Source organism: Populus nigra, chromosome 6 (assembly GCF_951802175.1).
Source record: "Populus nigra chromosome 6, ddPopNigr1.1, whole genome shotgun sequence".
Taxonomy (NCBI): Eukaryota; Viridiplantae; Streptophyta; class Magnoliopsida; order Malpighiales; family Salicaceae; genus Populus; species Populus nigra.
The window spans coordinates 7,493,987-7,520,841 of record NC_084857.1 but is presented as its reverse complement, the minus strand read 5'-3'; the positions used below and the strand labels follow the sequence as shown (position 1 = coordinate 7,520,841).

The 26,855-nt window shown below is 35.0% G+C and overlaps 4 protein-coding genes across 11 annotated transcripts; 3 read left to right on the top strand and 1 right to left on the bottom strand.

Annotated features, from left to right (window-relative positions):
* Nucleotides 1-539: 539 nt before the first annotated feature.
* LOC133697471 (uncharacterized) lies at nt 540-5,557 on the bottom strand. Of its 6 annotated transcripts, none has more exons than XM_062120036.1 (6): nt 5,076-5,557; nt 4,512-4,601; nt 3,202-3,307; nt 2,160-2,935; nt 984-1,621; nt 540-893 (listed from the first exon to the last, which is right to left on the bottom strand). In XM_062120036.1, the coding sequence occupies exons 3-6, from the start codon at nt 3,209-3,211 to the stop codon at nt 785-787; spliced, it is 1,533 nt and encodes a 510-aa protein (XP_061976020.1). In that variant the 5' UTR covers nt 3,212-3,307; nt 4,512-4,601; nt 5,076-5,557; the 3' UTR covers nt 540-784. The 6 variants fall into 6 exon arrangements, with proteins under 6 accessions (XP_061976020.1, XP_061976023.1, XP_061976021.1 ...); XM_062120039.1 differs by having other exon boundaries at nt 4,548-4,601; XM_062120037.1 differs by lacking the exon at nt 5,076-5,557 and adding an exon at nt 4,726-5,018.
* Nucleotides 5,558-15,768: 10,211 nt separating this feature from the next.
* On the top strand, nt 15,769-18,696 carry LOC133696025 (uncharacterized). 3 transcript variants are annotated; one of them, XM_062118039.1, is made up of 8 exons: nt 15,769-15,930; nt 16,041-16,162; nt 16,555-16,634; nt 16,813-16,954; nt 17,033-17,182; nt 17,512-17,713; nt 18,420-18,521; nt 18,641-18,696. In XM_062118039.1, exons 1-7 carry the CDS (start codon nt 15,846-15,848, stop codon nt 18,518-18,520), a joined length of 882 nt encoding a protein of 293 aa, XP_061974023.1. In that variant the 5' UTR covers nt 15,769-15,845; the 3' UTR covers nt 18,521; nt 18,641-18,696. The 3 variants fall into 3 exon arrangements, with proteins under 3 accessions (XP_061974023.1, XP_061974022.1, XP_061974020.1); XM_062118038.1 differs by having other exon boundaries at nt 18,623-18,696; XM_062118036.1 differs by having other exon boundaries at nt 18,420-18,696.
* Nucleotides 18,697-20,828: 2,132 nt separating this feature from the next.
* Nucleotides 20,829-22,488, top strand: LOC133696312 (cytosolic sulfotransferase 12-like). Its single transcript, XM_062118476.1, has one exon. It carries the CDS (start codon nt 21,061-21,063, stop codon nt 22,048-22,050), a length of 990 nt encoding a protein of 329 aa, XP_061974460.1. The 5' UTR covers nt 20,829-21,060; the 3' UTR covers nt 22,051-22,488.
* Nucleotides 22,489-25,305: 2,817 nt separating this feature from the next.
* Nucleotides 25,306-26,855, top strand: LOC133696902 (cytosolic sulfotransferase 5-like). The gene is made up of 2 exons (XM_062119197.1): nt 25,306-26,470; nt 26,569-26,855. Exon 1 carries the CDS (start codon nt 25,423-25,425, stop codon nt 26,410-26,412), a length of 990 nt encoding a protein of 329 aa, XP_061975181.1. The 5' UTR covers nt 25,306-25,422; the 3' UTR covers nt 26,413-26,470; nt 26,569-26,855.

The following is a 26,855-nucleotide window of genomic DNA, read 5'->3' as shown; positions in this document are numbered from 1 at the left end:
ATCCCCTAACATACGTACTTGATATCCTCCATTAACTCGTGGAGGTTATTGTCTTGTTAATGACCAGCAAAGTAGCTAATACCATAAAAGAGGGACTCTCGGCAATCTTTTTCCAACTACTTGTCCCCTCGATGATGTGTTGGCTGATCTCCTGTTACCTAGTAATTATTTCTCACGATTTTCTATTGAAAAATTGAATGCACAACAATTTCTGAAGCAAATAAGAAAGGAAATTGAATTTCTCATTTTTTATAGTAAAAAAAATAAAAAACACGTAAAAACAATCTTAAGCAAAATCAAATTTAAGGATCTTCCGATGAGAGCATTTACGGCGAGCTATTCTATAAGGAATGATATTGGTAAAAAGGAGAGAAAGAAATCGAATCTCAAATCTAGTAGATCTAACCTCTATTACGAGATTTCTTGAAGGAGCAAGAGGGATGAGATCTCCCGTTGAGTCCCGCCTTAATTTGTTAATGTATCAATAATAGAAAATAAAATATAATTGATCTCTAACTATACAGGGAACAGGAAAAAAATGAAATTTAATGAAGGCAGATGAAATTATGACAGCAAAATTATAAGATATTGCTTACATCTCAACTGACATGTACGAGCGTCCCAAACTCGGGAGAACTTTCGATAATATAGAGCTGCTGCAAGTACTCACCCCAAGCCAGAGAAAACGAGAGATGGATCTATACACTACTATCTAAACCATAAATAAAATTATTTCAATGTGTGTATATATTTTCACTTCAACTTATGGACAGAACAGGAGAATTCAGAATCTACAGCAAAGAAGGCCCTGCCTCCAACTCCTAGCTTTCTGGAAATGTCTTCGGTCAGCTTTCGCCATCCTTACAGGACTGCTGTTCCATTCTGACTGTAATCTGAATTCAAAATCAAATCATTAGCCACGGATTTTATATAGGGGCGCGGCGCCAATAAAAGATGAAAGAAATAGTCTGGTGGTTATTTACACGGGGAAGGCAAAGGAGCGGGTGCTGGTTGTGCTGCTGTCTGATCGAAGAGAGACACTCCCAGAATACGGAATAGGCCCCGAGTAACTTACCAGACCTGGTAAAGAGCCTGTTGCGGAGAAACTTGACTCTCCATCAGTACAAAGCTGACCTGAAAATGGAACGGTATTAGGATCTTCAAGCCTGGATGAAATTTGAGGCTCGAGACACTGAGAGTCGCCATTCCGAGGAGACTCTCCACCACACGCAGCGGGAGCAGAAGAGTCATTGTCAAAAGTGATGCTTCCAGTCTCCGCCTTACTATCGTAAGGTGACTGATCCATGATCCTACTGGTCAATTCTTCATTAATAGAATCCAAAGCATGGCTTGCCAGTTTTGATTCCACGATGCTGCTGTCTGATTCTCCTGCTGCAGAATTCAGAGTGGGACTCACCAAGACCACTTCCTTGTGGATATGCTCTGCTTCTTGATATGCAGGATCCTTGGCAGGGATTGCCAAGGTTGGTGCCTCAAGGCCACTGTCAAGTTCTTCAGCAGCAAAAACCAAAGTAGATGTCACTGAGACTGTTTCCTCACTGCGATTTTCAGATTCTTCACTTGTAGAATCTGACTCCAATATTGCATTTTCCCGCGGGCACTGCAATCAAGCATTCAAACGATTACAAACAGCATTACATCTAAATATGTCAAACCCAAAACCCTAACCTTTTCTGTCTCTCTATACATAATGGGTTTGAACACCAGGCTGAAATAGATTTTCTCAAACAAGAACTTGAGGACATATCAACCCCTTTACATGAGAAATAGAATGAATTTCCCGCAAGACCAGATGATCACAGCTATTCTACCAGACACCTTCCTCTTAAGGATAAAAATACAGAGGTCTGTCCATTGAGTAATGCAATGACACACGCTCACACATACTTTGTGCTGCTCATATACCCGCACCATCATCTATCAGATAGCGCAAATAGTATGGTGACAGACCCCGTTTTTATGCAAAAGACACTCCCCTGTAATGAAAAGAGAAAAGAGGAGAAATGCTAGATGAAAATAATAAGCAATTCATATAACAATTCATCATAAATGGATAGAGGCAGGCTTCCTTTTTCTTTATTTTTCTTTAATTGAGAATTTGGAGCAGACCAAAATAATTTTGGTAATGATGTGCCTACCTGAAGAGAATGTTGTTCAACTTTATCCATGCTGTGATTGGACTTGGTAGAAGTAAAATTTGCACCAAATTCTGGCATTGAAAGCAGATCTCTAAGTGATAAAATCTCTTTGGGTGCATCATTTGCAACCTTCTCCGTTTTATAGTCCATAACTTCCTCTGTTGGTACTAAATGCTTGGGATTATAATCAAGGGATAATTCACATTTCAAATCCTGTTCTTCGGTAGATTTCAGCATATCCGGAACAGGCAAATGAATATTCGCATTTTGCTTTTCTGGTGAAGATTTCAGCACATCTGGAATCAACATATCAAGGTCAGACTTTTCTTTAACCATCTCATTGTTCATATCCCTTGCAGAAGGTAAGAATTCACACACATTCTTCTCATGTGCATCTGTGTCAAACAAGAACTTGTCCAGCAAAGGTACTCCCTCATCAATGCAGATGTCCTTGACATGGCATGTATTCTCTTTGTAACAGACTCTTAACTCTGGCACCTCACGTTCCAAAACACTTTTGTCCATATAGAAAACCGAATCCTCGAATGGCTCCATTTTCAATGAAGAATGAGGAGAGAGTACTGGTGCTACATTTGGTAATCGATCTGCATCACCTTCCATGCCCTTCAAATCATACAACTCCCCATTCTCATTCTCCTTCACAGTCACATTTCCAGACTTGAGTCCAATGGAGTCCAGAACATTATCATTATATTCGACAGGTCTACAATCATGCTCATGGCCCATAGTTCCATTGCAAAACACATGTTCACTATCTGCAAAAGGTGCAACATTTAATAGCAGTGATTTAGAAATTTCGGTAGCAGAACAAAACTTAAAGACACAGTAATTAAACTTCCTTTGATAAATCATGTTTTCCAGAAAAAACAATCCATCCAGCAAGTAATATGGAATACAAAAACAAAGAATATAACAGTAGAACCTCTCCTTGTAATATACTAGGAGGAAAAAATATGGTAGCCAGCAAACTTAGGCTAACAATGACAAACAACATGACAAATGAAGATGAGCAGGTAATTACCAAGTCTCATGTTTCACTTAGATTATATGAGATGGAAGGTGTAGAGAACTTCAAGCTCCGTGGATGGTTTTTTCAAGCATATACTACTTGGATACTGCAATCTAACCTGCTCATCAAAACAAAGTTGGTAGGGAAAATCAAATAAACCACTCTGGAAAACAAATTTAACAATAAGGAGATAAAATTAGTGTACAGATGCTCCAGTTTAAAATTAAAGAACAAGCACCATCAAATAAACTGCAATCTAATTGTCATGAATTAATAACTAAATTTCTCACGGTTAAGGTTGCCCAAGTCCTAAACAAATAATTAGCCAACTTTTACTGGCAAGGGAAGCTTGGGAAGTATCCCAACATCTAAACAATACAATGAAGCAAATATGACAGAAGTCAAGAGCAGAAAAGGTGGAAAACAAGTTCATGGCAAAAAATTATAAAGAAAGTCACATTCAACCTGAAACTACTATATATCATAAACAAGCTTGACATTAATGTGTCAAATTAGCAATCATGTGTCTGTCGTGGGAACTACTTTCTCTACCTTTATGACAAAAAACCAACAGGAAGTCAAGTAACGAATCAACTAAGAAACTCGCATAAGCTTGTCACAAAGAGAAGACCTGCAACTGGCTTAGTTATTCGAAAGAAAACTAAAATAAATACCATAATTCTAGAGAAGAAAGTTGTTGTGATCGAATAGCAAACCAGAAGAGGAAAAGAAAACACGGTTCATGTGTTTTGAACTTGAATATAATCATAGTTCAAGCTTATATTCTTTGCTTAAAATCAGTAAAATATTACAGCTTGTCCAATTAAATGATCAAAAAACGGTGTTTAAGAAAGCTTTCGGCAAACCATTTTTAAATCTGCCCTCTACATCATACAAAAGGACAATATAAAAGTTTGCAAAAGCTTACATAAACTTTTAACATGAATATAATAACACAACCAAATTTTTAAACATAAAAAAAAGAAAAGGAAAAAGAAATCCTCACTGGCCCTCTTACGAAACCACCACCACCACCTTTTTGTTTGGTAGCTGGTGACGATCAGATCTAAAACCGTGACGATTAGAAAATAAAATAAAATAGAAGGACCTGAAATGTAGAAATATCCTGGGAAAATCCCAGATGGGTTTTAACTTTAACCTCAAGTCCCATTATAAACCCAAAAAAATATTCAAAATCGGTAGAAACCAAAATAAAGGAATAAAAGAGATCTAAAACCAGATCCCACCACATAAACAACCTCAAAAAACGCCACAAAAAATTAGTAATGATCAAAACAGAGAAAACATTAACAATGACAGACCTTTTTTTATCAGCTTCAAATAAAAAAAGTGAACACCTTTTTTTTCTTTTCTGATTTAGAATCAACAGTCACTCACTTCAAGGCCCATCACTGCAAAAACAGACACATGAAGAAAACGCATAAACAAGAACCCATAATCATCTAACTACATGTGAGAGATCCATAGATAAAAACTGAAGATGCATAACGGTAAAAACAAAGAAAGAGAAGGGACCTCAAGCAGTTAAGAGAGAGACATTCTGTGATAAACTAAGGTTTGTTAAAGAGGTATGCGTTTTACAGACTAGAAATAAAAGCAATAAATTTTGAGAAACAGAGACAGGGAAGAGTGAAAGGGAGAAGCAGACAGATAGATGTGTGTGATAGAGTTGTAATTTAGATTTACATAGTAATCAAACCCTAATATTTTTTTATATATATATAAACAACTAACAGATGACCGTAATTAATACCACATCATAAGAGTAGCTAGCAGCTCTGTTTGCGGTATCAAACCCCACAACCCTTTATTAATTACAGCATTCAATACCTCCCCAACAAAATGAATACCTTAGCATTATTTACCTGGTTATTATTATTAATTTATTTTGAACTCTGATTTGATTTTCCGAGTAGCCAAACAGCAAAGTTTTCTTTTTCCCGAGAAAAATAAAGAAATGGTTTTTATTGTTGTAGCATCAATCCCGAACAAGACTTTCTTTCTCGTTTCCTACGTTTGACTCTTCTTCTTCTTGATTTTAAAGCTGACAACGATGTCGGGGGGGGGGGGGGGGGGGGTGTTAAAACGGTTTTTTGTTTTTTGTGCTGATGCTGTTGTCGTTTCGCCGGAGATACAGAGTTTTTCTGTTGCTTTGGTTGTTTGTTTTGGCCGGTAAAAGTGGCGGCAAAGAAAGAAGGGGATTTGTTTTGTTAGGCTGTGACTGTGAAAGAAGCAGATGATGTGATCAGAGTGAGGAGTGGCTTCTTTAGCTAGCCTGTCTCTCTGGCCATGCCTGCCTCCCTTCCCTTCCCATATGTGATTTTGCGGGTATGTTCAGCGGCTCACTCGCATTATTTATGTCAATCAGTTTAAGAAGCCCCTACTTCGCCTTTGGTCATATCAACCCTCCCATTTTCATTTTGTGGTCACTTTTGTTCCCTTCAACTATTTTTCAACTATTTAGTCCATATTTGGAATTGTGATATAGAATTATGATAGATGTCCTTTTCATATTATTTTTTATTTGAAAATATATTAAAATAATATTTTTTTATTTTTTAAAATTTATTTTTAACATGCATATCAAAATATCCAAAATATAAAAAATAACTTAAAATTAAAAAAAATTAAAATTTTTCAAACACACGGTGCAGCGGCAATCCCAAACACACCCATGTGCATGGCAGACTTATAATGAGGATGTTTCATATGGAAGGACCACACATGCTTGGAACTGAAACCATGAGGGCTGTCGTGCTCAAAATTAAAGTATAGGGGTTAAATAGACAAAGTTTCAAAACTTGAGGAACTACATGATGAATTTACCGGTGATTTTGCTGGTAGCTACTGCCACTTTATTTTTATTTTTATTTTACTTTACTTTGTTTTTTTATTAAAGTGCAGGACCCACAAGTTATGAATTTCAAGTTTTATACTTTCATCCCTCGCACCCAAACAGCTCGATTGCTCTCATTCCCAGCCTCTCTCGCTCTTTCTTTCTTTTTGCCCTTTAAAGGTTTATGATATGAAACATCCTTATACTCGATCGATTATTCATTCATGTCCTGTTAATTCAAATTTTATCAATGCAATCCTTTTTTTGCATGCTTAGCGTGGATCCCATATGACTAAGAGCTGAGATTTAAATTATTGATTTTAATTGTAAAACTAGTATTTTGTTTTTATTTTTTCTTCACCGGCTTTGAAATTCCAACTCAAAATTGAACAACGCTGGTCCCAGGCATGTAAGATGTCGTCGGAAGAAAGATTCATATTAATCACGGAGTGTGGAGCAGAGGGACTTAATTAATCAAATTTGTGGTGTTGGGGTGAAATAGATAAATTACCGAGGACGTGAAAACGTGTCGTAAAGCCCCTTCTTTCTTTGGATGATAATGAGTTGAAATGCGATGCAGCTGGTACCATTCTGGTTTCTATGAGCTCTGTCCCTGTCAGGTAAGAGCATGGGCGTAGAGTTCTAGCAATGAAAGGTTGACAATGAAACAGGGAATCTTGAAAAGAATACAGAATCCTAATTATGAATACAGAAAACTCGTGAAAAATACCTCATAATTAATATACTAAATCTTGAAACGTTAATATTCATGTCTAATTGTATACTCTACAGGGATCCTTCAATTTCCTCTTGATTCCAGAGGAAAGAGCAAGTTACGGTACTGTGCAATGGAACATAATTAATACACAAGGAAAGTCATGTCTTGGGGCTTCAGCATGATTCCCACTGGGTTGCTTCCCTGAGTTAAAAAGTAAGATTGTGGAGACGAGACTTCCGGGATCTGTACCAGGGAATCCCATGATCTCGTCCTCTTACTGGCTTACACGTGTTGCCACGGTGCTCACTGTGTGCTATTGTGCGCGGGGGAGGAACAGATAACAACCTCTCTGTCTCTCTCTTTTTTTTTCCCGGTACTCGGGCAAGGAAGGAAAGTTTGCTGAGACCTGAGAGCATCTCCACTCGGAGATACTGCGAGTAAAATTGATAAGATTGTATTTTAAATAGTATAAATATAGTTGTTGTTATTCTTATTATTATTATATATGTTTTAATTAAAAAAGTCATTTAGAAAACTAATTGTATTAGGGCGGAAGAGATAAAATGTTTTTTTCTTCAAGGAGTTTAAAGTTATTTTTTATATGATTGTGTTTAATTACTTTATTTTTTTATCCTTGTTTTATTGATTTTGGCTTTTCTAATAAATATATACGAATAGTGTTTAATTAATATATTTTTTTTGACATTTTTTTAAAGCCCTCTCGAAACTTGTAAAAGAAATATTAAAGAGTTAAAATAATATATATATATATATATATATAGCACGCCCTTGGAGTTGCTCTGATGTTAGTACAAATATGGAATGAAGAACGTGTGACATGATTGGCAAGGCGTCGAAATGATAAGGTACAGTTTGGACTACCGTACCATTTTACATTTTTTCAAGATATCGTTGTGGTTCTGCCACGCGTCTCTTTCAGAAGGCCGAAGTCTCTGGTCCCGACCCAAGCTTTATGCATTGAAATTTTAATCCATCCACGACCTCAAATTAGAAAAATCGGAAGGAAATTTGTAGAAGTGAAGTTTAACTATCAGTTTTTAAATTTATATTTTAAAATTTACTAGTTAGAATCTTATAAATTTTAAAATTATTGGAGACTCATATGATTGTTAATTTTAGAACCCGTGATATTAGTAAAAATAGACGCAAACTGACCTGAACATTCATATTAATATAAAATTTAAAAAAAATATTACTCTGAAAACCAGTATTTTTTTTAGCAATGCAAAACATGATTCCCATAGTATCATTATCAAATGTTTGGATTGCTAATTTATCAGTCCAACGAGTAATTGGTAAGTTATTGATTGAATTTAACTGAATTTCTTATGAGTATGATTTTGGAATTAATCCAAATTAATTATGTGGCTAGATTATTAAATTTGTGGTTGGATTGAGTGGTCTAAGTTGATTAGCTCTGATTTTCTTTGTCCGTGTGGTCCATCTATCAATTGTGCTGTTATAGTTATTATCATAAGACTTATGCAGCATTTAGTATTGATTTTTTAAGGTTTTTTTTGTTTGATAATATTTTTTATTTTATTTTTAAAATTTTGTTTTTTACATCAAAATATAATTATTATCGAACAATAATGAGCCACGTTGCCAAACAGCACCTTAAAACAGCAAGCTTTGATTTTATAATTTATAATTTTTGTATTTCATGTAGCTAAGAAAAAAACTAAAATCCCTTAGAATATTCAAAAAGCTCTAAATCATTGAATATTTATATGAAAAAGCTCTAAATCATTGAATATTTATATGATGGACGATCATCCACATTCATTGCATGGGAGTTAATTTCAAGGACCACATTCTATGTATTTAACGGGGCTTTTTTTTCTATCATACTAGTCAAATAATTGGATCTCGATCTGCTCATCACATTTATATCTTGTTACGTCACGCGTACTTATATCTAAAACTCTAAGTGATTTTCGTCCCATCTTTTGACAGTAATAAGTGAATAAACACTTGATTCCAAGGCTGCATTACCCTTTTATAATTAATTAACGGGATTAGAGATCCAAGGACCACTTCCTATCACTAAGCTTGAGTTTACAGTGTACCTAATCTTGGATCCCAGTTGATTTGCGTCTCCAGATCGAAGATTGTGGGACCGAGGTTACATTTGGAATAAACCAGCCAATTATTATTGGACCTTGCATGTATGTTCTAACCTCGTATATGATATGATTTTATTTTATTTTATTTATTAATATAATATTCAAGTTAGTTTACGGACACCTCAACTAATTTCATGAATTTTAAAATTAATGATTCTATAAACTTCAATAACCTTAAAATTTATAGAATTTAAATAGATATTTTTTTAAAAATCAAATTTAAAATTTAAATCGTTAAACTATATCTTTTATTATTCAGATGGGATTTTATTTTTATTTTTTGATTAAAAAAACGAAGCTAAAAACCTTGATTGGATTTCATAGGACATTGATTGTTGTCAGCTTGATGCGAGAATGAAGCTAAAAATTCCCAAGTCCCAGCTCCTGCTTTCTCTTGGGAATGGCTATAGGCACAGTCTTTTTTAGTCTGTCTGCCAGAGCCTGTCAATATTCTACTTGTGAAATTAAGTAGAATAACCTTGCATCTCTTTCTATCTATTACATCAAATTAAAACTACAAAACATTCGGGTCCACGTAAATTGTTTTTTTTTTCTTGAGAAAAACCCAAAACCATCCATCCCCGTTCCCTCGTTCTTCTCTTTCCTCTCACCCTTTCTTCTCCAAAACCCCAACTTTGCAGGTCCATGGCGATGTACCCAGATTTTTCATTTTGGTTATTTCGTCAACAAAAAAATAGCCGGTTGTTTCAATAGCAATTTTCTATGATAATTTAATTTAAACTCAATAAATATTTTATTTGACCATGGATAGCAATCAGGGTATATATAATAGCAGATAATTGATACTCTTATAGATAACCAAAAAAATAATAGATAATTCATGAACATCTAAATTTTTTATTTGATAAATAGTGGATAGAATATGAATATCCAAAAAATTTAACTTGCGAGTATCCATTGCCATTCCAGTCCCGTTTTCTTTTCTACTGTTGATTAATTTAATGTTCTACTGTGTGATCTCGGTCTTAATTCGTAACCTTGTGATTTATTAAAAGGTTTGATATTCTGCTTGTAAATCAATCGATAGAGAGCAGTGACATGGGTAATGCCGTCCCAATCTCAATTACTTGACGCAGACGGATGCATGGTAAGGATAATAACTAGTATAGAAAGTCATGGAATCATCAAAAAAGGGTTATGATCAACCGAACACTAATTAAATTGTACGTAGATTTATTTCCAAAATAAAATCTACAAGTTTTGTCTCTATTGCAATAATTTAAATACGTTAGAAAATGAATATTGGTATCGTAGTAAAATTGAAATCTTAAAACCAAAAGAAAAAAAAATAAAAGGAAAAAACAACAAAACAGACTCGGACAATATGTTCGGGACTTGGTTCGGGGGTCTTACAAGAGAAGGCTTTCATTACCGATATAACTGTGGCATTAGCGGACTACTCAGAATCTCCACTCTCCCTAACTACATCGTTGTTCTTTAATTAGTGGTCTGGAATTGTCATTATCACGCCAAGTTTTTTCGTTTATCTCCATTTCTTCATTGCTTAAGAGTAGTTGTTGCTAGTAGTCATTGGTCAATGCTTCGTTAATTCGATCATGGATTGAGTTGTTAGAAAGAAAGAAAGCATGGAATGAACTGTCTGAAAAGATAGCCAGGTGGGTGGGGTAGACTTTCCTCTTCGAATAGCGACAACAGCTGAAATAATCGCAGGCAGCTTCAATGAGTTGTGGACAACACTTTTGACAAGTTTATCGGACGTTATGCTTGTTCTCCGAGTCAATCATAACTGAGTCACTACAATTTAACAAAATTAATTAGATGGTTCTTATAGTTCTAAGAAATATACACCTGACCTTATTCTCTAAACATGTTTGTAGCATAGTCCCTTTAAACAAAATTAATTCGGTGTTTATCAATGTGATCACATATATATGTACACACACACAAAACCATAGCTAGCCCACTAGAACATTAATTAAAAGTTAGGTAGTGGTCTCGTCCTAAAGAAAAAGAGGCAGGGGACATGGCTAAGTATTTTTTTCTTGGACTGGAATGTGCTACATAATTTCCATATCTTCTTTGACGTTTTCGTATATTTGTACCTAGACATTGTTTGTTTTTGTCTTTAAAAAGGTTTTTTTAAAAATATTTTTTTTATTTTTTTTAATTCAAGTTAATATTTTTTTTTATATTTTTAAATTATTTTAATGCGCTGATATCAAAAATGATTTTTTTAAAAAAATATTATTTTGATATATTTCCAAGGAAAAAGTATTTTGAAAAACAACTGCAATTACACACTTAAACAGACTCTTACAAAACTTTAATCAGGCAATAAAATCAGAATTGTTGATCTCACATTATGAATCAATATTCAACCCATGCTTATTTGCTACGGTGATTACAACAATTTATGTGTTCAGCAAGTATTTTTTTATTATGTCGCATCCATCATTTTATTTCACAAAAATAACTCAAATTTTTTTCAATATATATATTTAGAGAAAAAAATGACTTGATTGCTCCATCCATATAGCAATGTATGTAAATATATTTAGATTCTGTTTGTTTTTTTATTTTAAAAAAGTTTTTTAAAAAATAATTTTTTTATCTTTTTTTTTTTTAATTTTTTTATTTTCATATTATTTTGATGTAATGATGTCAAAAATATTTTTTTAAAACTAAAAAAAATATTATTTTAATATATTTTTAAACAAAAAATAATTTAAAAACCAATTATAATTATACTTTCAAATATCATCATAATTGCAATGGGAGTTAAAGGATTATGATTTCATAGTTATCCTACCTAAAAATTAATATACCATCAAAATACCGATAAATATTTAAAGGTTCAAATTAATCCGTAAATGATGTGCAAAAGAATATATATTATATATATAAAAAATAAGGAGTCTCAGTGTTCAAATTAATCCGCAACACGTGTCACGAACTATGAATATTGTTAGATTCATATATTTAGCCGATTTATTTAAGTGAAAAAGGAGATGGCCACAGTGGAATAGAGGAATTCAGGATCTTCATTGAAATTCCCATGGGATGGACTTGGACGGTGAGTTGACGTGTGACGTATGCCACGATAGAGAAGTAATTTATACATATAAAACAAGGCAGAGGTGGTTCCATAGCCACGACATTTTTATTTTGAATGGCCATGTTTTTTCTTAAGGTGTTTGTCTTGGTCTGGTAATCCATCCAAAATCCTATCCTATTATTATAAATTATATTTAAAATTATATAAAAAAACTAATTCTCATAACCTGTCTCCCAAACCAATGTGAACGGCAACAATATTTTCTCCTATTTTTTCCAGGTCTGGCGGGGAAGGGAGAGACGAAGAAAAATAGAAATTGACCACCGGAGACATGTTGTTTACTTGCCGCCGACATGAGCCATCATGAAGGGAGAACTGGATGCCAGGTTTCGAACCCCACAGGATAAAAAAATCATGAACAGAGCTGGGAAGAAGCTGCATGCGGCATGCGCTGCCTGAACGGGCGTGCTTCTTCATTTGCTGGTGATCCCTAACCAGACAATTTTTTTATTTCATCTTTAGCAACTCTTCAATTTTTAATCTGGTTTCTAATTATTTGATAGCTATTCAATTCAATCCCAGATCATTTAAGGCCCAACAAATATATTAAAAAAAAGAGAGAAGGAAATGACCAGATAAATTAAATTATTTTGTTATATTTATATTACAACTTATATCATAAATTTAACAAGTTAATTTAGATTGATCAATCCATGTACCATGATATCTTCTTTTCATTTCAGTTCATAAATATTTTTATTTTTGTTTTATTTCTTTATAATTCATTATCATGTTTGGGCTTATTTGATCAAACGAGCATCATCAAGCTAATTTCAACATGATTGGAGTTAAAACCCAGGGCATCAGGAGACCACGAGATACAATGTAAGATAGATAAATAAAAAGCAAAGGAACCATCATCACAAGTTATTTTGTTTTGATTTAATTTTTATTTATATTTCTTCATATAAAATACTGACATATAATTAAAGAAATATATTGAATAGCATGACAGGACACGTTACGAGATCATATTTTTTTTAACCTAAATTCATTGCTTAGCTTCATGGCTCAATTTTATTTATTGTTAATGACATCTATTAAAGCAATTGGTGATCAATTAATTTTACTGAACACGCTAATCAAATTTTTAATATGCATTTGAGAGTTTTCATCGTTATCAAAAAACTCAACTCCACCCCCATGTTTTTTTTTCCCGATTGAAAAGACTTTAGTCCGGCCGCAATATAACGCGGGTATCGGGACTGATCTTTATCTATAATAATCCTTTCCCTTTCTCCGAACAAACCATCCACCACCTTCGCCTTCTCCTTCAAAATTTCCCCTTTCCTTCATCATCACCGATCTCAATTACAGCCGCTACAAGTCAAAATGGTTTTTCACCATTGATGCTCTTTCGAGCTTCAAAATAACAACAGCAGACCAAGCTAGCTTCAATGAATTCAAAGATAGATGAAGAGAAGCTAAACAGTTGGTTTCTTTTGTTCAATTTGCACTGGGAAGTGAATTAGATGTCGTTGACGGTGACCAGAGACCAGAAATGCTATCTTTCCCGCGTCCCTGTTTATGAAGCTGGGAGGCTTTCATTTGTTTATTTCGGGATTGTTAAAATAAACCTTAAATACACAGAATTATACATTGGTATTTAGTTTTTTAATATAAACTTTATCCGTTACGAGGTAAAATCCCTTGAATTGCTCGATGAATAAAATACACAGGATGGAAGAAAACAATTGGTTTGAATAGAGTGTTTTTATAAAAAATATTAAAATACTTTAACGCACACACAAAATATTTGTTCAATTTAAATAAAAAAAATTGTTTTATTCAAATTATACATGCACTCGGAGAATGACCTCTCATGCTTGATTAACAGCTGGACGCCCTACTCTATAGCTGCTGGGATACAGGGACTTGGACTTTACTGGATGAAAAGGATGTCTACTGCCCAAGAAGACAAGCCCTTATTCTAAATGCTTCCAAAAACAGAAAAGGCTCGAATATTTGGTTACATGTTATAATTTTATAATAAGTCGTCCATATTCTACGGTGTAAAAATCATCGGACACTTCCACTGCACTGGTCAATGACCATCCACTCCAATAAAAAACAAGATATAGCACGATTACGATTAGCATGCGTTCCGATAATGTGGTGGAGGAATTCTTACAAAAGTTTATCTGGATCGAAAAAACATGCGGCGATGTTTTTTTTAGTATCTTTTAAAATCATGTAGAAAATATTAAGATGATTTTTTGTAATTTAAATATATTTTAAAAAGCTGTTTAAAAATATATAAAACACACTCATTGTTTTTATTAACTTAGATATCTAGACCAGCTTATGCATACCTCGATTAATTCTGCGGTCCTTCAAGTCAACGACTATATAAGCATAGTTTTAAAACCCGGCACAGCGGGTTGACCCGGGACCCGACCTACCCGGGGCTGGAACGGGGCTGAGTTGATGAAAAAATAGGATAAGCCATGACCCGGTGTGACCCGGCAACCCGGGTGACTCGACAAAACCCGGTTGCAACCCGCTGACATTTGTTTTTTTTTAACTAAAACAACGCCGTTTTGATTTTTTAAAAAAATAGAGATTGACTCGGTGACCCATTCAAAACCCGGAATCCGGGCCTTGGACCGCGCCAAGTTTAAAAACTATGCATGTAAGTTTTTAGTAGCTCCAAGGGGACTCAAAACTCTTGATTATTGAGAAGCAAACTCAAGGTTTGATCAATTATCACATCAAGATTATATTATTCTTATTTTTATGTGAGTTTAAGGCATCGTTAATGATTTCAAATAAAACTTTATTAAAAATAAATATTTTAATTTAAAATTATTTTTTTATGTTTTTAGGTGGTTTTGATTTGTAAATTAAAAAAATAATTTTATAAAAATAAAAAATATTATTTTAATATATTTATAAAAAACAACTCCCGCGGTATCAAACTACCGTTAAATTCATCTCCAATATCAACTGCTATGTCCTTTTTTAACTTCGAACTCAAGGAACAAGTGATTCCGGCGTGTATAAAACCAAGAGACGGTGTTCTCCCGTTGACTTTTAAAACTCTTAATCATTCATTTTTTGCTGGAGCCTTGATCTTCCTCGCTGTCTTCAGGGCAACCCGTTGCATATTTCAAAGCTTGTTTTGATAAAGATTTTTTAAGCAATACACACACATGGTGTTACCTTGACCTAGAAGACAGAAATCTGAAGTTCCTAGATTCAGGCAACCCTCTCCTTCAATTTCCTATTTTTTTTCCTCCTATAAACAGTGTTAATCACCACGTCCGGTGTCACTGCCTGCTCCGGTGACTTTTTTTTCTTTTTTAAAGGAGCAGAAACAACCTTGATGGATATATGAATATAGGCAAAAGGCCCATGAGTACGTACACAGGAAAGGCCAGAGTCCCCATGAGAGTGGAGCCTGTCGAAACCTATTTTTCATTGCTGATCTTGAAAAAAACATCATTATCAACATGTTATGGAGTACGTAAGATCATAGAAAGACAAGAAACAAAATTTATCATGCTTTATTAATAATCTCAAATTTAGTGGATGTCAATATTGTGAAGCATGTTAATATTGGATTGCCTTCTTATGATAATTTTATAAAAATAATGGGTGGTAACAGTAGAGAAGAACAAGGAGCCCATGGACATTTAGCTCAATTTCTGCTTGGGCTAAATTGGTGGGCCTTGTCCAAAATCCATCAATAAGCCCACCCATTACATCTTTTGATTCTGCAATAATAATAATAATAAAAGAAGCAGCGGCATTTTTCCAAATTTTGATGGAGAAAGCGTTCAAAAAAAAAAAAACAAAAAAAAACAAAAAACAAATACAGGAAAAGAAGGCTAGGAGATGTTATTGACAAGACTCGCCTCCTATACTGTCCACTGGCTCTTTACCATGGCCAATAAACCCAAACCTCATCTTCTCCATCAAGGTAACTAATTACTATTTACTTTTTTTTTTTTGAGAAATTGCCAGTAAAGAAAGAAAAAACCCTAGCACAAAAATGAATGACTGAATGGAACACTAACCAGTCAGTTGCAGGGACGGCGGCGACGTTACAGAGCTCAGCGAAGAGAGCGAGGACAATGAGCAGCACTTCGGAGTCTTCCTCCTCCTCCTTTAAGGACGCGTTTGGAAATTACGCTAATTATCTCAATAACCTTGTAAATAATTATTTCCTTTTCTCTCTGTTTTTTTCCCATTTTATTTTAATTATCATGTTTCAATTTTAAGAAAATATGCAATTATTTCTGTTTATTATATAATACGTGAAGGAATGGTTATTTTTCATTAAAAAAATAGGTATTTTTATATTCGAGATTGCTGTTTCAAATCCGTCGATATGGATCTGGGTCTGGTCAGGTCGAGTCGGGTCCATGAGATGAGTTCTCTGATTTCATTATCAAACACTGTGTCATGGCAGCTTCATTGTTGTTAAGATGACTTCTACAATTTGCATGAGTGGATTGTGAACTATTATGTAGTTCGATACATTTTCTTGCTGTAAATTATTGAAGCTTCCGTAACACTTGACTGAAATCATGTATGCTTGTAGAATGAAAAACGCGAAAGAGTGGTAAAAGCGAGCCGGGATATCACCATGAACAGCAAAAAGGTCATATTTCAAGTTCATAGGTAACGTCTTTGGATATCTGGTTTTCCTTGTCATAATAGCTTTTAACCTTCCCGGTGTGATTAAGTCATTTTTTGGGGTCATACGATATCAGTTGAGGTTCACTTTAGGACACACTCCAAATTCTTGATTTTGTGATTCTTCTGGATTGTAAACGTTGTATTCTTCATGTAATAATAGAATCAGCAAGGACAACAGAGACGAAGTTCTTGACAAGGCAGAAAAGGATTTAGCTGCTGTGACAGAACAGTATATGCTCAAGTTGGTGAAAGAACTGCAAGGGACCGATATCTGGAAGCTAAGACGAGCATACTCTCCTGGGGTTGTATATTTTTCCCTGTCCCTATTGAGGCCAGATGTGCAGTATTGTATTGGCTAATTATGCTTGGTGTCTTTGCAGGTACAGGAATACGTTGAAGCCGCAACATTCTGTAAATTCTGCAGAACTGGGACTCTTTTAAATCTGGATGAAATAAATGCTACTCTGTTGCCGCTAAGTGAACCATCCGTTGAGCCTTTGCAAATAAATGTCCTTGACTATTTGCTGGGGGTAATTGCTTGAACTATATCCCAATTCCAGACATTCTATCTTGTAACATGAAATTGTGAACAGTTAAGTGATATCGCCTCTTATTTCTAGCATATGAAATCAATCACTTGAAGGGTGTAGCACTTTATATTTGCACAGTAACTTGTGAACCAATGTCATTTTATCATCCAAGCAAGCTGCTCACACTTCCAGCACTAAAAAACAAATCTGCGTTGACAAAGTATACTAGCATATATATGATTACCAAAACACTCCCAAGGTGTTCTACTCTTTCAATAACATGATTGCGTGCGCGTGTGTTGGAAGAGGTGCTTAGTCTGCTGGTACAGCTTGCAGATTTGACCGGAGAGCTGATGCGATTGGCGATTGGGCGAATATCAGATGGCGAGCTTGAATATGCCAAGAAGATATGTCAGTTTGTTCGTGATATCTACAGGGAGCTGACCCTTATTGTCCCATATATGGATGATAGTTCTGACATGAAAACAAAGATGGATACAATGCTCCAAAGCGTGGTGAAAATAGAGAATGGTATTTGATTCAAATTTGCTTGCCCATAATTGTGAAAAGTGATTAATCATATCCTACTTTACAAGTGCACATGTATAGAAGATGTTAACTCGTTGAAGTAGTATCACACCTGAATTCCATGTATTGATATATTGTGAATAGAATTAGGCTGATTGGACAATTACTAATCAAAGTATAGTGTTCTAAGTATGATAAAAATTTGTTTTTAAACCTGAGCAGTATTTATATTGGTGTTTGCTTGCTTATCTTCAGTTCATTGAAGATATAACAATGGTATGATGATTTTTCGTGTCAATGGTGGTTACAGTTTTGCATGATACATCTTTCATCCTTGTCAATCCATGCTGTTTTTTTTTTTCTGCATTGTTTAGACATTTATTCAAACTTCTAATGAAGTGACATGTTATAACTTATAATTCGATGCCTGTATAGCGGTAAAAAGCCATGAATGAGTCTGTTTAATTTCCTAGAGTAAGTGAAGGAAACAGGATTTTGTGGAGGTATCTTGTATATGTCCTCTTCCATTTCAGCATGTTTTGAAATTAAACAATAGTGTATTGGTATTTACACCTATTATCTTGGATGAGCATATGTTATCAGGCTGTTAAATTTTTTTCAATTGAGCTAGAAAATGGCAGAGAAGACTTTGCCTCCGTATGTTTCTAGTCAGGTTTTACTGCATCTTTTAATCGTGTTATTGTTGCAGCTTGCTATGGTGTCCATGTGAGAGGATCTGAATATACCCCGCTGCTGGGATCCAGTGAGCCAAGTTCTTTTTTGTTGAGGGTATCTGATGTCGAATTATAAAGTATTTTCTTCTCTGAGATACTTTTTTCTCTTTCTACTACCTACGGTACCTTTTTCTTGGTTAATTTTATGCTAGTTGCACTGGATTTTCCCCTGATGCAGGGCATTCTCTTTGTCCAGTAATGCTTAGAAGAGAAGTTTTTTTTTTACCTTGCCAATGGAAAGATTTTGAATCACTTATGGGGGCAAGATTTGTCCACATGACCTCCTCCCCTTCCTTGCAAATCTACTTCCTAGGAAATCTAGTTTGTTCATATGCTGCAATATTTGTGATAGACAGTCATGGTGTTGCAAAGAGGCAGACATAATTTGCTGGGCCTTAAGGGAAATAGTTCCTTGAAGAGTTTGAAAGGAGCTGCAAGTAACTGTGCTGCTAATGCTTGAATTTGAAGCAATGAAATCCTTCCAAAGATCAAATGACACGATGCTTAAATGAGAATTTTGAAACGCTCCCTTTCTGTTTATCCCAGAGTTTGCCATTTGTGTAAGATCGTGTAAATTTTGGTAATTTTACATTGCGAACTTGTAAAAATCTTGGTAGGCAACTTATCGAATGGGAACAGCTTGCCCTGGTTTACTTGTTAAACATCTTCTTCTATGCACAATCGTTCTGGGCTTCAGGTTTAGGGTATGAAGAAATCTATCTGGACTGCATTCTTCCGCACGGACATATCATATTACCATGTGCAATATGATAAAGAACCCGCTAGACCCACAGGAGTGGTCTTAGTGGCTGGTTAGCAACCCTTCTCTCTATGGTACGCGAGCAAAGGCTGCGTTACATAAAATAATGCAATGTTGTTCTCATTTTGACTATAATTGTCAATCACAAGTGAACTTTTGCATCTTTAAGAGATCAATGCGCCTAGAATAAACCAAAGGCTTCCCGTTATCGCGTTGATCAAGTCACTTGGGATCCAATCATGTGCTCTTTTTCTAAAGCCATAAAGGGCACTTCGTTCATTAGAGTAGACCATTCATTGTCTATTACACCTGTAGCTCAAGGATCAGAAAATGGCTAGGACCACCTGCACTGTGCCATTGCCAGGATCCATGTGAAAGTGCACCTAACCTTCATATGAATTATCAGGGTGTGTTTGTAAGGAGTGGTCCAGACATGTATTGCGATTTCTTAGGGCGTGGACGAGGGATGAACTGTGAGAAGCGAAGGATTGGTTGTTCACTTTGTTTAGTAAGAGAATGATACATATCCAAAACTTCTAAATCTTCTCTATTTCCAACGCTTACTATTTATCAATCGTTCTTTTTTATGAGCACAACCTTAAAAAGTACCTCATAGAGGGTGCCGATGAGAGATGTTAACTTTCTCTTCGGTCGGAGGATAACTGTAGTTCAAACAGCTACGAGAATACTTAATTACGGTACTGTCATTGCTCTTTGCAAGTAAAGGGGCTTCGTAGTAATTGACTTGAATCGTCCTACTATTTTCTTAACTTTGCTGCAATATTTGTGATAGACAGTCATGGTGTTGCAAAGAGGCAGACATAATTTGCTAGACATTAAGGGAAATAGTTCCTTGAAGAGTTTGAAAGGAGCTGCAAGTAACTGTGGTGCTAATGCTTGAATTTGAAGCAATGAAATCCTTCCACAGATCAAATGACACGATGCTTAAATGAGAATTTTGAAACGCTCCCTTTCTGTTTATCCCAGATTTTTCCAATTGTGTAAGATCGTGTGAATCTTGATAATTTTACATTGCGAACTTGTAAATCTTGGTAGGCAACTTATCGAATGGGAACAGCTTGCCCTGGTTTACTTGTTAAACATCTTCTTCTATGCACGATCATTCTGGGCTTCAGGTTTAGGGTATGAAGAAATCTATCTGGACTGCATTCTTCTGCAGGGACATATCATATTACCATGTGCAAGATGATACAGAACCCGTTATACCCACAGGTTTGGTCTTAGTGGCTGGAAAGCAACCCTTCTCTCTATAGTGCGCGAGCAAAGGCTGCTTTACATAAAATAATGCAATATTGTTCTCATTTTGACTATAATTGTCAATCATATGTGAACTTTTGCATCTTTAAAAGATCAACGTGCCTAGAATAAACCATAGGATTCCCTTTAACGCGTTGATGAAGTCACTTGGGATCCAATCATGTATTCTTTTTCTAAAGCTATAAGGGCACTTTCTACAGCCATAAAGGGCACTTTCTACAGCCATAAAGGGCACTTCGTTTATGAGAGTAGACCATTCACTGTCAAATACAGAGTAACTATGCTTGCTAGTGGGTGTCCCTTCCTCAATAGCAGCACCCACTGGCCACTTATTAATGTCATTGAAAGGTCCAAGAGTTGTTGGCACAAGTTCACCTCTCCCTTGCCTGCTTCTGTACTTTTGTACATATTATTTTGTTATTTATTTATTTGTCATCATATCATTGAAAGTGTGAGGTTGGTTTTTACAAGTCTATATATTGGTAATGGGAATGGTCTAAGGATCAACTTAAATATATTTCCCTTTCAAATATAGTACTCAACCCTAAAAATCTCAAAGCATTTCTTCTTGAACTGCAATGACAAGGCCCGAGCAATCTCTTTCTCTTCCCGGATACTTGCAAGAAAATGAAACCTCCCAAGAATTTAGAGACTTGATAGTCTCCATACCCACTGAGAAGGGCTGGATTGCAAATCATCTCCATCAATACCAAGGTTTTTGGCACACAACTAGGCAACTTCAAGGGGTTCTAGCTTGCCAAAAACACTTTCAAGCACAAGATGGCGATATCTTTCTTGTCACCACTCCTAAATCAGGCTCTACTTGGTTAAAGGCGGTGATGTTTGCCTTGGTGAATCGGGTTTCCTTTCCTGACACTAAACAACACCCTTTGCTCACTAACAACCCTCATGCTCTTGTGCCTTTCTTGGAGATGGAATACATTGGCAAAGAGAATCTTGACTTCACCAACTACACTTTTCCTAGGCTGTTTTCAACTCATCTCCCACTCTTGTCACTTCCCAGATCTGTGGAGGACTCTGATTGCAAGCTTGTTTACTTGTGTAGGAATCCTAAGGACAGTTTCGTGTCCCTTTGGCACTTCACTAACAAGTTGAGACCCATTGATTGGGGTGCTAGTTCACTTGAAGAGACCTTTGATAAATTTTGTAGGGGAGTGAATTTGTATGGGCCATTTTGGGACCATGTTTTGGGTTATTGGAAGGAGAGCCTGGAAAGGCATCATAGGGTATTTTTCTTGAAGTACGAGGAAATGAAAAGGGAGCCCAGGATTCAGTTGAGGAGACTGTCTGAATTCTTGGGGTGTCCATTTTCCCTCGAAGAAGAGAATAGCGGTGTCTTGGATGAAATTTTGGAGCTGTGTAGTTTTGAAAACCTGAGCAATTTAGAAGTGAATATTATCGGAAGGCTGCATTCAGGAGAGGAGCACCAGGCCTTTTTTCGACGAGGCGAAGTTGGTGATTCCATGAATTATCTCACGGCTGAGATGGTGGAAAAAATTGACATGATCACTGAGCAGAAGTTGCATGGTCATGGTTTAAAGTTCTAGTTCGTTCTGAAGGCCGCACCATCTTCCTTTACTGTTTATCAACATGCATCTTTTGTTGGTAAGCTGAGGTCAACATCTAGGCGCCATTTATCATATGTTGCACTATTACTGTCGATCACAACTGGCAGCAATAATGGCATGGGCATTGTACGCTGCAGTACCGATGAGGGAAGCGTGAGCACCGAGCAGAATATGTCTTTATCAAGGTAGCTTGCACGTGATATTCGGGGGTTTTAATATATTTGATTTGTTGAGTGCTACGTCACCAAACTTATTAACGTATCCCTACTGAGTTTCCTGCCATTGCTCTATGCTTTGTAATCTTGCTTGTTTACAATTATTTTTATGACCCAGTTTGTGTTGGTTACTACAATTTCTTGGTGTAAAATGGACGATCCTTTAAATGACAAGTTTATCACTGAAGGGATTATTTTAGAATTTTAATGCGTTTTCATAAAACTTTTAGAAAAAAAATATATATTAAGTTTTTTTTGGTAAATAACACAATTTAAACACAACTTTTATTGAGAATAATGGTTGAACATAATTGTTGTTGAGAATAATAGTTTCTATACAAATCATCTCTTTCTCAGTTTAATTAATATATAAAAAGTAAATCTAAAATTCTATGAATATCCAGTGATCAAAGTGTGTTTCTAATGACCTTTTTTTATTAACCATTTGATTTTTAATCTTAACTATTGATTATTGAATCTTCATAGATTATTTGATTGATTTTTGTTTAGATTAATTAATTTGTAAGATTAAAATATTTTTAAACATTCACTGAATAACTACTATTTTTAAATAATAATTGTGTAAAAAAACATATTTGAGATGTAATTATTATTCCAAATAACATTTATATATATAAATAATATTTTAAACATCTTCATATTCAAACTATATTACTTTTCAAATATTTTTTTAACATGTTTTTGTCGTTGTCCTATACCTTTCGGCAAGCTATTCTATTTCTATAAAAAAAATCCACTACCAGGTGTCCCGTTATGGCAAATATAACAATATAATAATAATACGTCAATGATTAGGAACTCCGATCCAAAATAAGAATAATAATATAATAACAATAGTAGTAATAATAAAGGAAAGGCAAGTCTACTTTTTGTGGTTTTGTCAATTTGTGCTCCTTCATTATTGTTATTGTTATCAAGTATGAAGTGTAAAGCCGGAAGTTGATACGACACCATTTAATGGACAGCGATAGTAATTTATAGTGTGTTTTTTTATTTATTATTTTGAACATTTTTTATATTGTTTTTTTTTAACTTAATCTTTCTACTTTGTGATGAATTTAAAGTTAATTGTAGTATAAAAAAAATATTTTCGCTTTGAGTTGGTATTAAAAAATATCATAGCAATGCAATATTTTTTATTATAAAAAAATTAGTTAAATAAAAATTAATTTTAAAAAAAACTTGTTTACTAAGTTTTGTTGAGTCATTTGTTCAATTTGCGAGCTTGGCAAGATTATCTTGTATATCTAAGTTTAAAGGTCTATGGAGATATTTTTTTCAATTAAAATTTAATTATGTCATTAATTATGTTTTTTATTAGTTAAAAAAATATTTTTTTAAAAAAATTTATTATTAAATTTTAGAAAGTTCATAGGCATTTCGTGTATTTGAAAAGTTTAATTTTTTAAATTTTTTTTAAAATTTTATCAAATTGAAAATTAAATTTTATAATTTATTTTATTTATTTTCTATAAAATTATTATATTCTTTTTTTATTTATTTATTTCTTCAAGGCTATTCTATCTAGTTTGGCACCCTTGGAGGTTGATGTTCTTTTAGTTTCACGGGCTGCGGCTCCGTCAAAGTAAGTAGCTACGAAAGGGAGTTCCGAGAGCCCATTTCTCAAATAAGTTATAGATCCAGCTGTCAAAGCCCACAACTCACATCTTCCACTTTACAACTGAAAAATGCTGCTTTGGGCTTTCTAGAGCGAATGAATTTGGACTATCAGTTTCAATTTCTAGAGCCCAATCAACGATGCACTCCGGCCCACTATTTTCTTGGGTCCTCGTGAGCTTGCTGGGTCAAAATATGTCTACCTTCCCCAGTCCCCTCTCATGTTTTTGCCACCCTTCCCGTGGTAGAGTATGATTTGAAGACAAGAGAAACGAGACGTGATAGCGGAGGCAAGATAATTAGTGTGTTTAGAATTACGAGAAAAATATTTTTCAATATTTTTTATTTTTAATATTTAAATATATTAAAACAGTTAACAACACGAGAAAAATTAATTTAACACAATTTCTTTAAAAAAACAATCTTAAAAACAAGATCTAACCATGCAAACAAACAATATTATTACACGGAACAGAATGTACTGTAGTTATGTTTGGTCTGGAATACAGGATGTGAATTTTTAATTGGTTAGTTGAAAGAGTATTTTAATTACCTTTCAGACTAATTAACATATATTGAATATTTTCCTTCCATAAATATTCTGCAGATTAATATTATCTTGAATATTCTGTTTCTTAATATCATATACCTATGATAGAGCAGATATAAATGTTGCTAAAAATACCTTTAAATTAACTTCACATACTAGCTCTGGGATATTAAAATATCATTGAAACATTAAATGTGCCTTTTATCCACGTCAAGAAAATAAAATAAAAAACCTGGTGTTCTGAAGTTTTCTTTTTAGACCCGAATAAAAAAAACAATTCCTGAATATTTATATCTGGTCCTTTTAAAAATAAATTTGATAAGCTCTAGCTAGGCAGTCCACATCAACCCGTCATTCTACGATAAATGCTAATGTTTGGAGCATATATACTGCTTGGCAGCTGGGCAAAATTATTGTTTGGAGCAAAATCATAACAATCAATGCAAGGCGATCACATGGTGAAATTCATTCATTCACGCAGCAAAATATAGACTAAATAATTGCCATAACAACACGTGTCAAGGCAATGGTGCCCAGAGACCATAAGGTTTTTCGTTCAACCTTTTAATTGTACCCAATTTAATATAAAATAATTAAAAAAAAATGAAGGAGGGTCTTTTGAATACAGCCTCTCAACTAACAAATCAAACATGATTTTCAGAAGGATCTTAAAAGGAACCAAAGGTCAAGGGTTGTCGGCACAAGTTCACCCTCTCCCTTGCCTGCTTCTGTACTTTAGTATAAATTATTTTGTTATTTATTTATTTGTCATCATATCATTGAAAGTATGAACGAGGTGGGTTTTTACAGGTCTACATAATGTTAATGGGAATTTACAGGTCTATATAATGTTAATGGGAATCATCTAAGGATCAACTTAAATTTATTTCCCTTTCAAAATATATTACTCGACCCTAAAAATCTCAAAGCACTTCTTCTTGAACTGCAATGACAAGCCCCGAGCAATCTCTTTCTCTTCCCATATTCTTGCAAGAAAATGAAACCTCCCAAGAATTCAAAGACTTGATAGCCTCAATGCCCACTGAGAAAGGCTGGATTACAAAACATATGCATCAATACCACGGTTTTTGGTACTCAACGAGGCAACTTCCAGGGATTCTAGCTTGCCAAAAACACTTTCAAGCCCAAGATGGCGATATCTTTCTTGTCACCACTCCTAAATCAGGCTCTACTTGGTTAAAGGCGGTGATGTTTTCCTTGGTGAATCGGGTTTCCTTTCCTGACACCAAACAACACCCTTTGCTCACTAACAACCCTCATGCTCTTGTGCCTTTCTTGGAGATGGAATACATTGGCGAAGAGAATCTTGACTTCACCAACTACACTTTTCCTAGGCTGTTTTCAACTCATCTTCCACTCTCATCACTTCCGAGATCTGTGGAGGACTCTGATTGCAAGCTTGTTTACTTGTGCAGGAATCCTAAGGACACTTTCGTGTCCTTTTGGCACTTCAGTAACAAGTTGACACCCATAGATTGGGTTGCAAGTTCACTTGAAGAGACCTTTGATAAATTCTGTAGGGGAGTGAGTTTGTACGGGCCATTTTGGGACCATGTTTTGGGTTATTGGAAGGAGAGCCTGGAAAGGCCTCATAGGGTATTTTTCTTGAAGTACGAGGAAATGAAAAGGGAGCCCAGGATTCAATTGAGGAGACTGTCTGAATTCTTGGGGTGTCCATTTTCCCTCGAAGAAGAGAATAGCGGTGTCTTGGATGAAATCTTGGAGCTGTGTAGTTTTGAAAACCTGAGCAATTTAGAAGTGAACAAGATCGGAAGGCTGCATTCCGGACAGGAGCATCAGGCCTTTTTTCGACGAGGCGAAGTTGGCGATTCCATGAATTATCTCACGGCTGAGATGGTGGAAAAAATTGACATGATCACTGAGCAGAAGTTGCATTGTCATGGTTTAAAGTTCTAGTTTGTTCTGAAGGCCGAACCATCTTTCTTAACTACTTATCAGCATGCATCTTTTGTTGGTAAGCTGAGGTCAATATCTAGGCCATTTATCATATGTTTGCACAATTACTGTCTATCAAACTATCAGTAATAATGGCATGGGCATTGTACGCTGCAGTACCGATGAGGGAAGCGTGAGCACCGAGCAGAACATGTCTTTATCAAGGTAGCTTGCACGCGATATTATGAGGTGTTAATATATTTGATTTGTTGATTGCTACGTCACCAAACTTATTAATGTATCCCTAGCGAGTATCCTGTAATTGCTTCATGCTTTGTAATCTTGCGTGTTTACAGTTGTTTTTATGAACCCAGATTGTGTTGGTTACTACAATTTCTTGGTGTAAAGGATGGACGATCCTTTAAATGACAAGTTTATCACTACAAGGGGGTATTTTAGTATTA